The sequence below is a fragment of the Embiotoca jacksoni genome, unplaced genomic scaffold (assembly GCF_022577435.1).
Source record: "Embiotoca jacksoni isolate LCO1_2020_lvr unplaced genomic scaffold, fEmbJac1.0.p SCAF_5, whole genome shotgun sequence".
NCBI classification, from domain to species: Eukaryota; Metazoa; Chordata; class Actinopteri; family Embiotocidae; genus Embiotoca; species Embiotoca jacksoni.
In genome coordinates this window covers 17,304,974-17,317,835 of record NW_027185403.1, presented here as the reverse complement: position 1 = coordinate 17,317,835, position 12,862 = coordinate 17,304,974, and the positions used below count along the sequence as shown (strand labels likewise).

The following is a 12,862-nucleotide window of genomic DNA, read 5'->3' as shown; positions in this document are numbered from 1 at the left end:
TCCAAACCCAAAATGACCTTCGGCTAAAGTGAACATAATTAGGATTAAAATGACCTGAATGTCGTCAGCGGTGTTCGCAAAGAAAGCATTTAAAAGTCAAATTAAACCAGAATGAATGCTTTGAAAAATGTGTACATTCACTTTTCATAAATGAATAATAGGAGGTTTAGAGTTTCAGTCCATTTCGATGCTCTGAATATTTCTTTCAAAGCCTCGAGGGGTTTGGATACACAAGATTCTACTAAATGTTTTGTTAAATATTAACTCTGCGTGCTTTTATGTTTGTTTGTGTTTGTGTGTGTGTGTGTGTGTGTGTGTGTGTGTGTGTGTGTGTGTGTGTGTGTGTGTGTGTGTGTGTGTGTGTGTGTGTGTGTGTGTGTGTGTGTGTGTGTGTGTGCGTGCCTGTGTGTGTGTGCGTGTCTCTGCAGCCATCCGAGGCTTCTCCCCGCAGCATCGGATCAGCAGTTTTGAGGAGGCCAAAGGTCTAGACCGGATCAACGAGAGGATGCCGCCGCGGCGCGACGCCGTCAACAGCGTGGGCCTGTCGATGGGCCGCATGAACATGGGAGAGCCCAACGGGACCGACAGCAACAGCAATATACAGTGATGGACATCCACTCCCACATGGCCAGACACATACCTGCAGTGTCAACACTGACATGGTACCATATTTATAGATACGTGTACATAGGCATATATACACAAGAAAAATGCATCACACACAAACACAGTATTTCATACACTGAATAAGCTACAGACAACACAACACATACACACACACACACACACACACACACACACACACACACACACACACACACACACACACACGATTACCTACCCCTGTCCCGTTGCCCTTATGTAAAGCCATGAGCGTACCCGGACTTTACCACCAAAGGCTGAATCTCTTCACTGAACTCATCGGACCAATGTAGAGAACTACAACTCCCGTGTTTCTGCACAACAACAGGAAAGAACCTCCAAAAACACTCCCCATGCAAAACAGGAGGAGCTGCTGTTCACCGTGTATGTTGGGGACCACCAGTGGGTTGACAGTGTCAGCATGACGTGCCTGTGTTGGTGGTTTGTGTTGTTTGGAGCGGGGGTCAAGTGTTTGCACGGGGACGGGGGTCGGGGGACGGCAATCAGGGGCGGGGGGCATCTAAAGATAATGTGTGCTTCTTTTTCCTGTTTGCATCCCAACACAGGAAGTGGAAGCAAACTTGGATTGATTTTATAGAGTTGTGGATATGCCTGCCTGCGTGTGTGTGCACATGCTTCAACATGTAAGTGTCCGTGCGGTTATATTTGAACAAGTGTTTTTGTTTGCAAACACGAGCAGATCTCGCCATCAGCCAGGCGACAGCGAGAATAATTCGGACGTGTGGCATGGCGGTTTATCCGTCGGCGAGAGAAGTGTGGAGATAAACTCAGCTACAGTCTAATCTGAGCCCTCGCTGTCCTTTTCTTTTTCAGAGGATATTCCCGTTTGCTTTTGTAGCACCACACTCCACGCATTCTCCACTTGGAAGTCAAGTGGAGGAATCCCCCCCCCTCCTAAAAAACTCTAGTCCTTGGCCAGTTAGCTGTGGGGAAAGGCCCGGTCATCTCTGAGGAGTGTCTCCTGATCTGTTGCGTGTAAATAGGAAACATAGAGAGGTTTTATTGCACATCTGATGCAAGATGCAGTATAGTGAAAGTAGGATGCTTTGTTTGCGAGGGAGACGGGGGGAGTTAAAATGTGAAGTCATACTCTATTCATTCTCTTTCTACATCTTCCTTTGTTCCCGTGTTGCTGTCTGCTACCAAACAGCAGTGATGGCTGCAAAATCTTTGGCCTAAATAGCAGGAAATTATATTTCACAGAGGAAACAGACTCTTCTGGTGAAGGCAGCACCCAAGACAACAAGAAGTGTGAAGAAAAAGGTCTTTGTAAAGCATTTATATTAACGCATCAGTGCATGCAGAGTTAAGTTCTTTGATAATAATGTGAAGATTATATTTGTGCTCTGTGTTTCACTATGGTAGGACATTTTTTTCTTCTTGTTTTTCTGGCTAATATAAATGAACTGAGGTATAATGAATCATTTATTTTGTACATAATGTTAATTTTATTTATTTTTTGTATTCATTTTTTGTTCTATTTTGATTTTTTTTTTTCACTTTTATTTTCTTTTTTCACGACCCGTGTTTCTGGTTTCTTTCGACGCTGTACAGAATGACAGTACGCTTCTATTCAAAGTGTCAAGTCCACGTTCTCTCCTCTCTTCTTTGTCGATGTACAGGAGTTGTTTTTAATGATAAATATGAATAACGATAAACAAATATTAAACTAGCATTGATGAATGACCATACTATATACAAAGGCACAGGCATTCAGGCAGCCAAAAGCATGATTGCATGGTTCAAATTTGCGCTGTTCAAAGCAAAAAGCAGCAGACACATTTTAACAGAAGAGCCGGTGTGTTGCCGTCACAATTTAAAGGAAAAAAGTGTACTCTCTCTGATCATTATTCTTGATGATTCCTCTTGTTATTTGATGATATTTATGATTCTATGATTATTATGATTCTATTTATTATAAACATTATTCTTAATATTTAAGCTCTCTCTCTCTGCTGGTTGCTCTTCATGTTGCGTTGCTCCTTGGTTGATCTTGTGCTTCTTTGGGAGAGGTGAACCCCCCCTGGGAGACCCTGTGCCATAGAAATTGTGCCACGGTTCTGACTTTTTCTGTCTCTCTCTCTCTCTCTCTCTCTCTCTCTCTCTCTCTCTCTCTCTTTCTCTCTTTTTTTTCTTTCTTTCTTTCTTTCTTTCTTTCTTTCTTTCTTTCTTTCTTTCTTTCTTTCTTTCTCTCTTTCTTTCTTTCTTTCTTTCTTTCTTTCTTTCTTTCTTTCTTTCTCTCTTTCTTTCTTTCTTTCTTTCTTTCTTTCTTTCTTTCTTTCTTTCTTTCTCAATCTCTCTCTCTTTCTCTCTCTTCTTCCTTTCTGTTTTGACTCCCCAGTCACTAACACTGTAAGCATGCCCCATGGGACGATCCACTTTTTTACTCTTGAATAAAATATGCATGAACCTTTGGTATGGATACTGAGCCTATTTCCTTCCCACTGAACATGGACACACACACACACACACACACACACACACACACACACACACACACACACACACATGTATCGCTATGCAAAAGCCCCAGCATGATCAATGTGATGATATAATGAGATCACTGAGTCAATATACAGAATGTTCTTTGTTCAAACAGTAAGTAGAAGATGTTGCATACCAAATCATGCAGTGTGTTTGTGTGTTGTGTGTGTGTGTGTGTGTGTGTGTGTGTGTGTGTGTGTTCTCATATGACTCCTTCAATAAATTTGTCCCTTGCATCCCCAAGTTGGGACAAACACTTGTTATTTACAGCTGCTGGTTATGTTTTGGCTTGAGACTGAAACATGCTACATGAATAAGTTTAAGGGGTTCACAGCAAACTGGTTGTTTCTGATCTTTACTGTCATCTATAGAAGCACATACTTGAATTGCTGAGAGAGAGGTATGTCCTACCTCCTGTCAGATTGATGATTGATGACTTGATTGATTGATTTATGACCCTAAGCCCCGCCCCATCAGATTTTGACCAATCAGGTAGCCCCATTGATCACAGCAGGTGTTCTTTGAAGCATTGTATACAACCTTTAACAAAATAATTTAATTACTGGGAAAGGAAGAAGGACCATTTGGTCTTATCTGACCATGACCCCAACCCCCCTCTCCCTGGTGACATGGCCCCCACCTCCCCCTCCCCCTGGTGGCACATGACCCCTCACCCCCCTCCCCCTGATGTGACCCCCTACTTCCCCCTGGTGTCATGACCCCCCCCCCCCCCTCCCCTGGTCACGTGACCCCTGATGAACCCCCACATCGCCCCTCCCCTGGTCACATGTGTTAGACATTTTTAAATTAACCAATGACAGTAAAGAGGTGGAGTTTTAGAGAGGTAAGGGAATTCACACAGTCAAACTGAACTGGCATCTGTAGCTGTCAGCGTCCTGTTCGTAAGTCTGTCGCGTTGGTTTTTAAACAACACCAAGTCTCTGAAACAAATAGACATACAAAACAGCAGATTGACTGTATGCGACCATATCAAATCGTAAGATAATAGGCCTCCATGATCAAACGACTGTTTCGTCTGCAAAGAACCAAGTCTCCGCATATATACTGTAATAGCCCAGAATCAAACAATGTCCATGCAAGCACTGTTCAGCAAACATTTAGGGTATTGTGTCAGACAGTCAGCCTTCAACCACAGAGCACACAGATCTTTGTAAGTCACCAAGTTAATGACAGCAGTCAAAGCACAAGTGGAACATATTGAGCTAGCAGCTGCAATGCTATTCAATTTTCCAGCTTTTTCCAGTTCAGCTTCACTGGACTCCCCATAAGTCTTCTGTCTCTCACTTTTCTTATCTTACCTTGAAACCCTTACCACAGAGATTTACACCTGAAACAGCAAACATTTTAACAGTTATTAGGTTTAAAAACTAACGGCCAAAACTTCCTGTATTCATTTCAAATTAAAAGCCCTCTGTCATTTCATACATAGTTCAGCCATATACTCGATTTTGAAAAAGTCATATTATTCTAACAATTGAAATGGTCATCCCTTTGATTAAATGAACTTACAGCATGCTGTGAACATCAGAAATATCTTCAGGTATTTTTTATTCCCTGTAGAAATTCCTAACACCTACACTGACCCGATATCCCATTACAGTGCACACACACACAGAGAGAGCAAATTTAAGTGAAATAGAAACTGAAAGTGCTTGATCATGAAATTAAAAAGGGGTGGAGAGAAGCAGGGGAGCGGTATGGGGAGAACAGCAGACAAAGGACATCTCTCCAAACTGGATCCCAACAACCAAATGGAAGTGAGTGAAACATTTCTTTTCCTTGTGTGTTTTCCACTGTTGGTTTCTTTAGATGTACTGTTTCCTGCTAAATACGATGTTTTCTCCTGTGCACACTGGATTAAGAAATCATGAGTGACAGGGATCTGAGGTTGGTAGAAGTAGAAGCCTTTTGCTTCTGTCAATTTGTATTATCTCAGATCTAATCAACAGACCAATAGGTGCATATATATGTCACTTAATGGTACATTTACCTCATTGTTGCTCATTGCATTGTGGTTCAACTCCAAAACTCTTTGAGGAGATTTGAACAAAGGCAAATTGTCTGTTTTCACACAAGTTAAAATTCATGTTTGATATGGTCATTGTTTATCACCTGATGCGGTGGAACCAAACTCAGTTTTAAACTCAGACTCTGTTTAGTCTTGTAACACGCCTTTTAGTTGTGAATTTATAGGCTAACAATTACCATATTGATGAAAAATAATCCTCAGCATACTTACGCATGCTGGCTGCTACGACAATTCAAGATTTTCGACACAGCTTTTCCTCGACACTTCATTACTTTCGATTATGCATGACTACCCACACCTGTCAGTAAAGTAACAGCAGCTGTGTTTCTATTAACAAATGGAAGAAAAACACTGATATGGCAATGAGCCAGATGTGCAACAAGTCGCATTCTCCAGAGAGACGTCACATTTGGAAAGTAATTCCACTTTGTTACCACACACTTCTGGTTTGATCATTTTTACTGACTGACTATAATGAACCTTCTTTGTCACTAGATACACATATAATAGCCCTCATGTGACAACCGATGATGATGGTCTCTTTTAAATCTTCAAAGAAATCTTCAAAGAAATCATGAAACACAACACTATTACTCTCTTGACTATAACATTTCAAACAACGGCTCAGACTTTATTATAAAGGCTTTGAACACATTTCTGGGTGAACTGACCCTTCACACTGATTGATCGATGCATGTGGTTTTATATAAAAGCTCCCTGACCTCCGCTGACTGTTCCCTGACAGATGCTGTCCCTCCAAGATCAGTTCGCTCTCATCCCTCAGCCTCGTGGAAACTTGCCAAAGGCGTGTGCTGCAGCCCTGGCCGCCATGGCGATAGTAGGCATCATGATTTTGTCCCCTGAAGGGTTATGTGGCTGGATTGCCATAGCAATACTCATCCTAACCCTTGGCCCTCTGCTGCATGGGCTCTGTCTGTTGCCAGAGGAGCTCCTCTTCCATTCAAACACAAGGTGAGAGAAAAGGCGTAGCTGTGGTTGTATGTGTTGCAATCACACAGGTCTTTTCAGGCTAGAAATAACTACAAGTAATGTGAAAGGTTTGGTCATAGCGATGAATCCTCGAATATAATCTGACTCAGCAGTTTCCCTCAGTTTTTTTTTTTTTTTTTTTTTTCAAAAAATGTTAGGGTCTTTTCGCTCATTGTTTTGGTTTTACAACCTGAAACCGCTCTATTTGGTTCACTCTCGCTGCTCTCCATTGGCAGCAGGCAGCTGCTTTAAGTGAAAACACTTTTGTGCATTACCTGCTCAGCACCAAACAGAAGACAGACAAAATGAATTAAATATTGAGCAGCTAAAGGTATTCCCTTCAATTGATGGTGGAGACCAAAAATACAATGAAGACATATGCTGCCAAACCCTTTCTGTTTGAAGATGTAGACGCTGTAACAGTATGTTTGTAGTGTTAATTACTGTGCACAACAGTGACACAGTGCAGACATGATAACGGGGACAACAGTAGCCTCCTCCTCTCTGTGATTTCACCAGGTACCAGGGCCAAGCATGGCTGAGCCGCATGCTGCAGGCCTGCGGTTTGGGGGGTAAAACAATGCTGGCTGCAGCGCTGGCCGGCCTCTTGCTCTACGTGACCGTCCACCCTCTGCATCACAGAGACCAATGCTGGAAACTCCTTTTGCTGGTCTCTGCTCTTTACGCGCTCGGCAGAAGCCTGGGAATCCTGGTGAGGTCCGGACTCGTCACACAAACCACACTGTCACTCCTGCACAGGACCTTCAGTGTCTTCCCATGCTGCCATAATTCTCTTCATATGGACACAGGGAAAACATTTGGGTGTCAAAGAAAACATATTGGAAGAGATCAACATCAGGAAAAGGTCATAGTGAATAGAAAACAGGCTGCAACATACAAAAACACTGATACAGCCCTTTAAATCAGCATATGAGACTCTTACTGCTGACTTTAACATACAAATGAACATCTGTCACATTCAAGCCCTCCAAACAAGTTCACACGATGCTGTTAAAGGCCCAACAGTAAGAACATCTGTAAGAGAACATTGTTTATAAAGCAGCAACATTTGTCCTTATACTGAACACCTCTATGTACACTTTCAATCACATGAACTTAACGAGCATGTTTCCAGCACTGTTGAGCTAATACTTGTAACTTACCCAGTATCAGGTCGTTCAACCAGTCAGCACACTGCAGGTCTACATTTGAAGTGAATTCTAAAACTGAACTCCACCTTTTTCCTCAACTGGAAAAATGTTCTAGAGAGAATGTGTATTTCTTCACATTCCTGATAAATGAATTCTCTTTTTTTCTTTTAATTATCATAAAATTAATCATCTGAAAGATTATTGTCTCTTTCCAGCTCAGAGCAACATGGCAGAAGTGAAGAATAGAATAAGACGACTTCACTTGGGAGAGACCAGTCTCTGTCCTGAAGCATCAGTTGACTAGAATCGATATGGCATTTCTGGGGTAAAAATAGACTCAAAATATGTCTTCATCAGCGAGAATGACCACCGCACTCACACTGTCCTCAAAGAATCGCAGTATAATTTTGAACAAGGCTCACTGTTCCCTCAGACTCCTTATATAAACTGGGAGCATTACAGATTCAAATCCAGCTCCTGATTTTGTGTAACTGTCTCTGTCTCTTGTTGTTGCACTGAATTCAATCTAAAAATATATTGGCCCTACATAGGAAAGGGCAGCTTGGGTGCAGGGATGCCCTTTTCCTTTGCCTGACACCTTTTGGAAGGTGTCAGGTGGCTCCCTGGCAGAGGTAAGTTGTTGTGACATTCTTCTGGTTGTTTCTGTGGTCGGTGTGCAGGGTCCGTCGGAGGTGGAGGTGTCAGACATCTGTGAGGGGAGGCAGATGAATGTGGCCCATGGCCTGGCCTGGTCCTTCTACTTCGGCTACCTGCGACTCGTGCTGCCACGTCAGTAACATCAAAACACCCCCACACATACCATGGACATTTTATTTGTCCTTTTTTCTTTCAAAATGCACATTTGAGCTTGAGTACCAGTTTTTACAATATTTTAGTAATACTAGAGATGTGACTGAATACAAAAACAATTCAACAATTCAACAATTCCACAATTCAACAATTCCACAATTCAACAATTCAACAATTCAACAATTCAACAATTCAACAATTCAACAATTCAACAATTCAACAATTCCCATATAAACTAGGAGGAAAAAAAACTCCCCATAAAGGGAGAAAACCCTCAGACAGAGGGAAGGAAAAACTCCCTTTTAACCCTCCCGTTGTCCTCAGGTCAAAATGTACAGCTGTGTTCAACCGAGTTCTATTTTATTTCTATATTTTTTATATTTTTTGGGATCATTGGTGATCATTCTTTAAAGAAACCCTCACAGCCTCCTTGTCACCAATGATCCCAAAAAATATGAAAATATTAGTTCTATTCTAACATAGAACTTGGTTGAACACAGCTGCGGGTCATTTTGACCCAAGGACAACGGGAGGGTTAACAGGAAGAGACCGCTGACAGAACCAGGCTGAGAGGTGGGCGGCCATATGCCTCCCACGGTTGGGGTGATAGGAGAGCAGAGAGAGAAAAGGACAGCATAGAGAACTAAGACATGAAGTGTTGATGGGGCCAGTAATCGCAGGCCATGAAGCGACCTCAATGAATGTGTGTGTGTGTGTGTGTGTGTGTGTGTGTGTGTGTGTGTGTGTGTGTGTGTGTGTGTGTGTGTGTGTGTGTGTGTGTGTGTGTGTGTGTGTGTGTGTGTGTGTGTTTGTATGTTTGTGTGTGTGTGTATTTTTCCATCCAGACTTGGAGGCTTCCATCGCAGCTTTTTGTGCCACACATCAGTCCAGTAGTCCCGTTTGGGGTCGCGGCTCCAGGAAGCTCCTCATCCTCATCCCTCTTAATGCCAACATCGCACACAAGCTGGAGGACGAGGACGACAACATCCATTTCTATGACAACCTGCCAAACGTCCAGATTGACAGGGCAGGAGTCCGCGGGCGGGTCTTCAGGCACAGCGTCTACAGCGTATTGGACGAGAATAAAAAGGTAGTTGAGAGGATGAAAAATAACAGTGTGACAGATTTTAATGAAGGTTTGTCTCTGAAGTGACACTGATGCAGGTTAGAGATAGTCAGTGACCTGTCTCAGGCGATGTTTAGAGACTCCTTCAGGTTCACATTAGTCATATTCAGTCAATAACAGAACATTTGAGAAGCTGCCGTGTGAACGCTGAAAGCTGCCTGCCCAGTAATTCAACGTCAGCGTCAGCCTTCTTGTTGCCAGTGTGAGTTGAAAGACTCAATGCTGATGTTTTCTTTGGTCACATTTGTAAAGATCACACAGCTTAAATGCAGCAGTCACAAAGAAGTGACAGACTCGAGGGGCTGTTTCAGTATATATATTTATTCAATATTTTAAGATGTGCACATTGATGTGCTCTATATTCAAGGTGTTTGATGTTGCAAATCTAACACCGACTGAACCGAAAACCAGTTCTGCAGTTCAGTCGAGGGAAATGAAGTTTGGGGCTACATGAAAGCATCTTGAGTTTCATGGAAGTCCAAAAATAGCCACAAAGTGATTACAAGAATTATGTTGTGTTGTTATTTTACTGTTATAGACATCACAGTAAGACGATCATGAATGTTTGTAATATTTAGTCCAGAATTGTATTTCAGTTCATTTTTAAGGTTCTTGTACTTTATACTACCTTGTACTTCTACTAAAAGTGTAGATTTTACTTCATTACAATTATCTGACAACAACTTTACAGTCTAAGACTTTTCATAGAAAATGACCTTAACTAATGGCCGTTTTCATTGTAAATAAATCTGATGACCATTTTCTTGATTATTCAAATAATTTCTCATCTATAAAATGTGTAACCACCTGTTTCAGATATATCCTTTAAAAAGTAGTTTATTTAACTCAAAATGCCAAACACACTAAACACATGGTGAAGTGTGTGAGCAGGAGAGAAAACAGAAGTTTGTTTGCCACAAACAAACTAAGAAGGAGTAATAATAAACTTTATTTGAATGGTTATTTGAATAGGGTGCAGCAGGCCATGATCTAAGGATCAAGTGACAACAGGTCTGAGCAGCTCCGCCTTCCAGCTAATTGTCAGTATGTGCAAAACAAGCAGCAGACCTGCACCAGCAGAGTGGGAGGAGTCGTCACAGGTGTCAGAATAAATATCCATCTCGCATCCCAGCGTCCGAGGTGACATCTTCTAACGTCTGGTTTTACCCGACTATCGGTCTAAACCCCAAAGATATCAAGTCTACAATGAAACAGAGAGAAGCAGCAACTCGTCACATTGAAAAAGCATCCAAACAGAGTCTGCCTGGAGTTTTGGGATTGAAATATGACAGTCATAGTATTTATATTATAGTTATAATAATTTTCCTGTTTTACCTCTATTACAAGTATGATGCACTTCTGCTTTTAAATAAACCTGCCCATTAGTTGTAATTATCTCTGCTTTAACTAGCTTGAACATTGCTGCCTACATGTCAATCCATCTGTGGTAGTATTCCTGTGATATATAATATATAATTATTTGATCATTTTTACTTTATTGTATTGCTACTTTTATCTTTACTACTTTTAAAATACTACCGATGTCTTTGTTCACAGCTTTTTAAATTGAAGTAATTCAAATGTGTTATCATAGATTATTGCAATACAAAACAATGTTTTGCTTCACTTGTTGTAAACTGGAGAAACAGTGTGATTTGTGAAGCACATTTTAATCATTGATGTACTTCGAGATGTCGAATTGAAATACTCAGAAGTAGAGTACATCACTGTGTTTGTTTCCCTTCAGTAGCGAAGCATTAGTACCACCTCCTGGTTGTACCTGAGAACTCAGCAGTGGAGAGCTGATCTCTTAAAGCCTAGTAACAGCACCATCTACCTGTTAAACAAGATAATCAAACATTTCTGAAAGCAGTGTCACAAGCTTTTAAAGGATTATCTCTCCAGGAAATGTATTTTCCTCTGGGTGACTGTTATTGTTATTGTGTGTGTGTTTGTGTGTTAACAGGCCCATCACTGTGTGGTGGAGTATGCAACGCCTCTGCTGACGCTCTACAGCTTGTCCCACGAGAGCAGCGCTGGTTTAGGGGAGCCTGAGCGCCGACAGCAGGTGCTGCTCTTCCTCAGGACCCTGCAGGACATCCTGGATCACTCGCTGGAGTGTCGCAACCGCTACAAACTCATCCTGCTCAATGGTAGGCAAGCAGTTAGTGTGTGTGTGTGTGTGTGTGTGTGTGTGTGTGTGTGTGTGTGTGTGTGTGTGTGTGAACTTTGGAAACACCTCGTGGCATGACACAGGCTGCTTTTAGGGGGATTTCAGCTTTTAGCTTATCCACTTCGCCACAAATACTAACAATCAGGATTTGTGTATTTAGAGATGCTTTTGAAATTTATGTGTTTTTAAAAGGTTTTGTCCGGTGCAGTCTAAAGCTGAAATCAAGTATGAAGGTCAGAGTATCAGTTTTTGGGACATGTCTGGGTTTGGTTCAGTTAACTGGAGCCTCATGTGAACTTTTTGTCTTCATGATGTCAGCGAGAAACTTGAGCTGTGTCCCCAATGTCATACTTCCCTTTCAGCACCGACCGGAAATAATCTCAGCATATGAACACATCACCCGCCAAAATATCTGTAGCTTTAATTGCTTGACCCAAGTGTTTTTGTGCCCTGTGTTAAACACAATCAATAAACACACTGATTCTTATCTCCAGCAGCAGTAGTACGTGTTCAGGAACAGTGACATCTTCTAAAGACGCCTGAATCTGAAAATTCTTTCCGTCGGTGGCCCCGCCTCTTCCTCTACGTAGTCAAGATGGCGACCGTTTAGGGTGGAAAGTATCCAGCGTTTCACACTACTTTTTTGCATCATCCTGGTACCTGTAGTGCACTGCATGTTTGTGTATTTAACGCACTCATACATTGAAAATAGTGAGTGTTAGTACACAAGTACACCATCTGGAACACAGCAACAGTGTCATCACACAAAGGCTCCTCCAAGTTCCTCAGTTATTATTGTGTTTGTAAGATAAACTTTTAAAAAGAAGTGAGCATAAAGAGAAACATAGATCATATTTTGTTTTTCTTCCTCTAGACGAGCATGAGGATGACCCTCACTTCCTGTCCAAGGCCATCCTCCGGCACCTGGAGCAGCAGGAGAAAGAGGAGTACTGCCTCACCCCACCGCCTCAACAAGAGATGGCAAGCCCATTTCCGAGCGCCCCGCCACCTACTCTGTCCATGGAAGTTGAGAGGAACCACCAGCAGGAGCCAATGAGCAGGGAGCCCACGCTCATGATCAGCCTGGAGAAACCTCAGCCTCTGAAGGAACCTGTGGAGAACTCCGACTGTTTCTACAGGGAAACATAAACACTTGTTCAGGCCCTGGGGAGAGAAGAACGTGGACACACACAGTTCACAGCACTCACTGTATAACTGTTCTGTAATATTCTCATGTCCTTTTATAGAAACCTGACAGATTAGGGATGAAAACAAATTAGTAAACCACTTGACATATTTTGATGTCTGAACTAAAATTTTACACAGTTTGTGAGAGAAAAATATGCCTGTGGCTGAATTCAGATCAGAAGATATTAAATAAACACAAACCTGTGCTCAGAGGAGGTGTTATGTTG

At 42.0% G+C, this 12,862-nt stretch overlaps 2 protein-coding genes across 8 annotated transcripts in view; both read left to right on the top strand.

Moving 5' to 3' along the window:
- The window catches only part of ppp3cb (protein phosphatase 3, catalytic subunit, beta isozyme), a 35,822-nt gene extending 34,992 nt beyond the window's left edge, over positions 1–830 (top strand). For all 6 annotated transcript variants that reach the window (XM_069170680.1, XM_069170683.1, XM_069170679.1 and 3 more), the window contains one exon: positions 429–830. In XM_069170680.1, coding sequence (XP_069026781.1) covers positions 429–607 — 179 coding nt within the window. In that variant the 3' untranslated portion in view covers positions 608–830. The remainder of the gene's footprint in view (positions 1–428) is intronic.
- A 4,022-nt stretch (positions 831–4,852) lies between these two features.
- On the top strand, positions 4,853–12,847 carry sting1 (stimulator of interferon response cGAMP interactor 1). 2 transcript variants are annotated; one of them, XM_069170971.1, is made up of 7 exons: positions 4,853–4,925; positions 5,943–6,169; positions 6,707–6,899; positions 8,019–8,127; positions 8,994–9,238; positions 11,241–11,427; positions 12,322–12,847. In XM_069170971.1, exons 1-7 carry the CDS (start codon positions 4,866–4,868, stop codon positions 12,594–12,596), a joined length of 1,296 nt encoding a protein of 431 aa, XP_069027072.1. In that variant the 5' UTR covers positions 4,853–4,865; the 3' UTR covers positions 12,597–12,847. The 2 variants fall into 2 exon arrangements, with proteins under 2 accessions (XP_069027072.1, XP_069027073.1); XM_069170972.1 differs by having other exon boundaries at positions 11,942–12,414.
- The last annotated feature ends 15 nt before the right edge of the window (positions 12,848–12,862 follow it).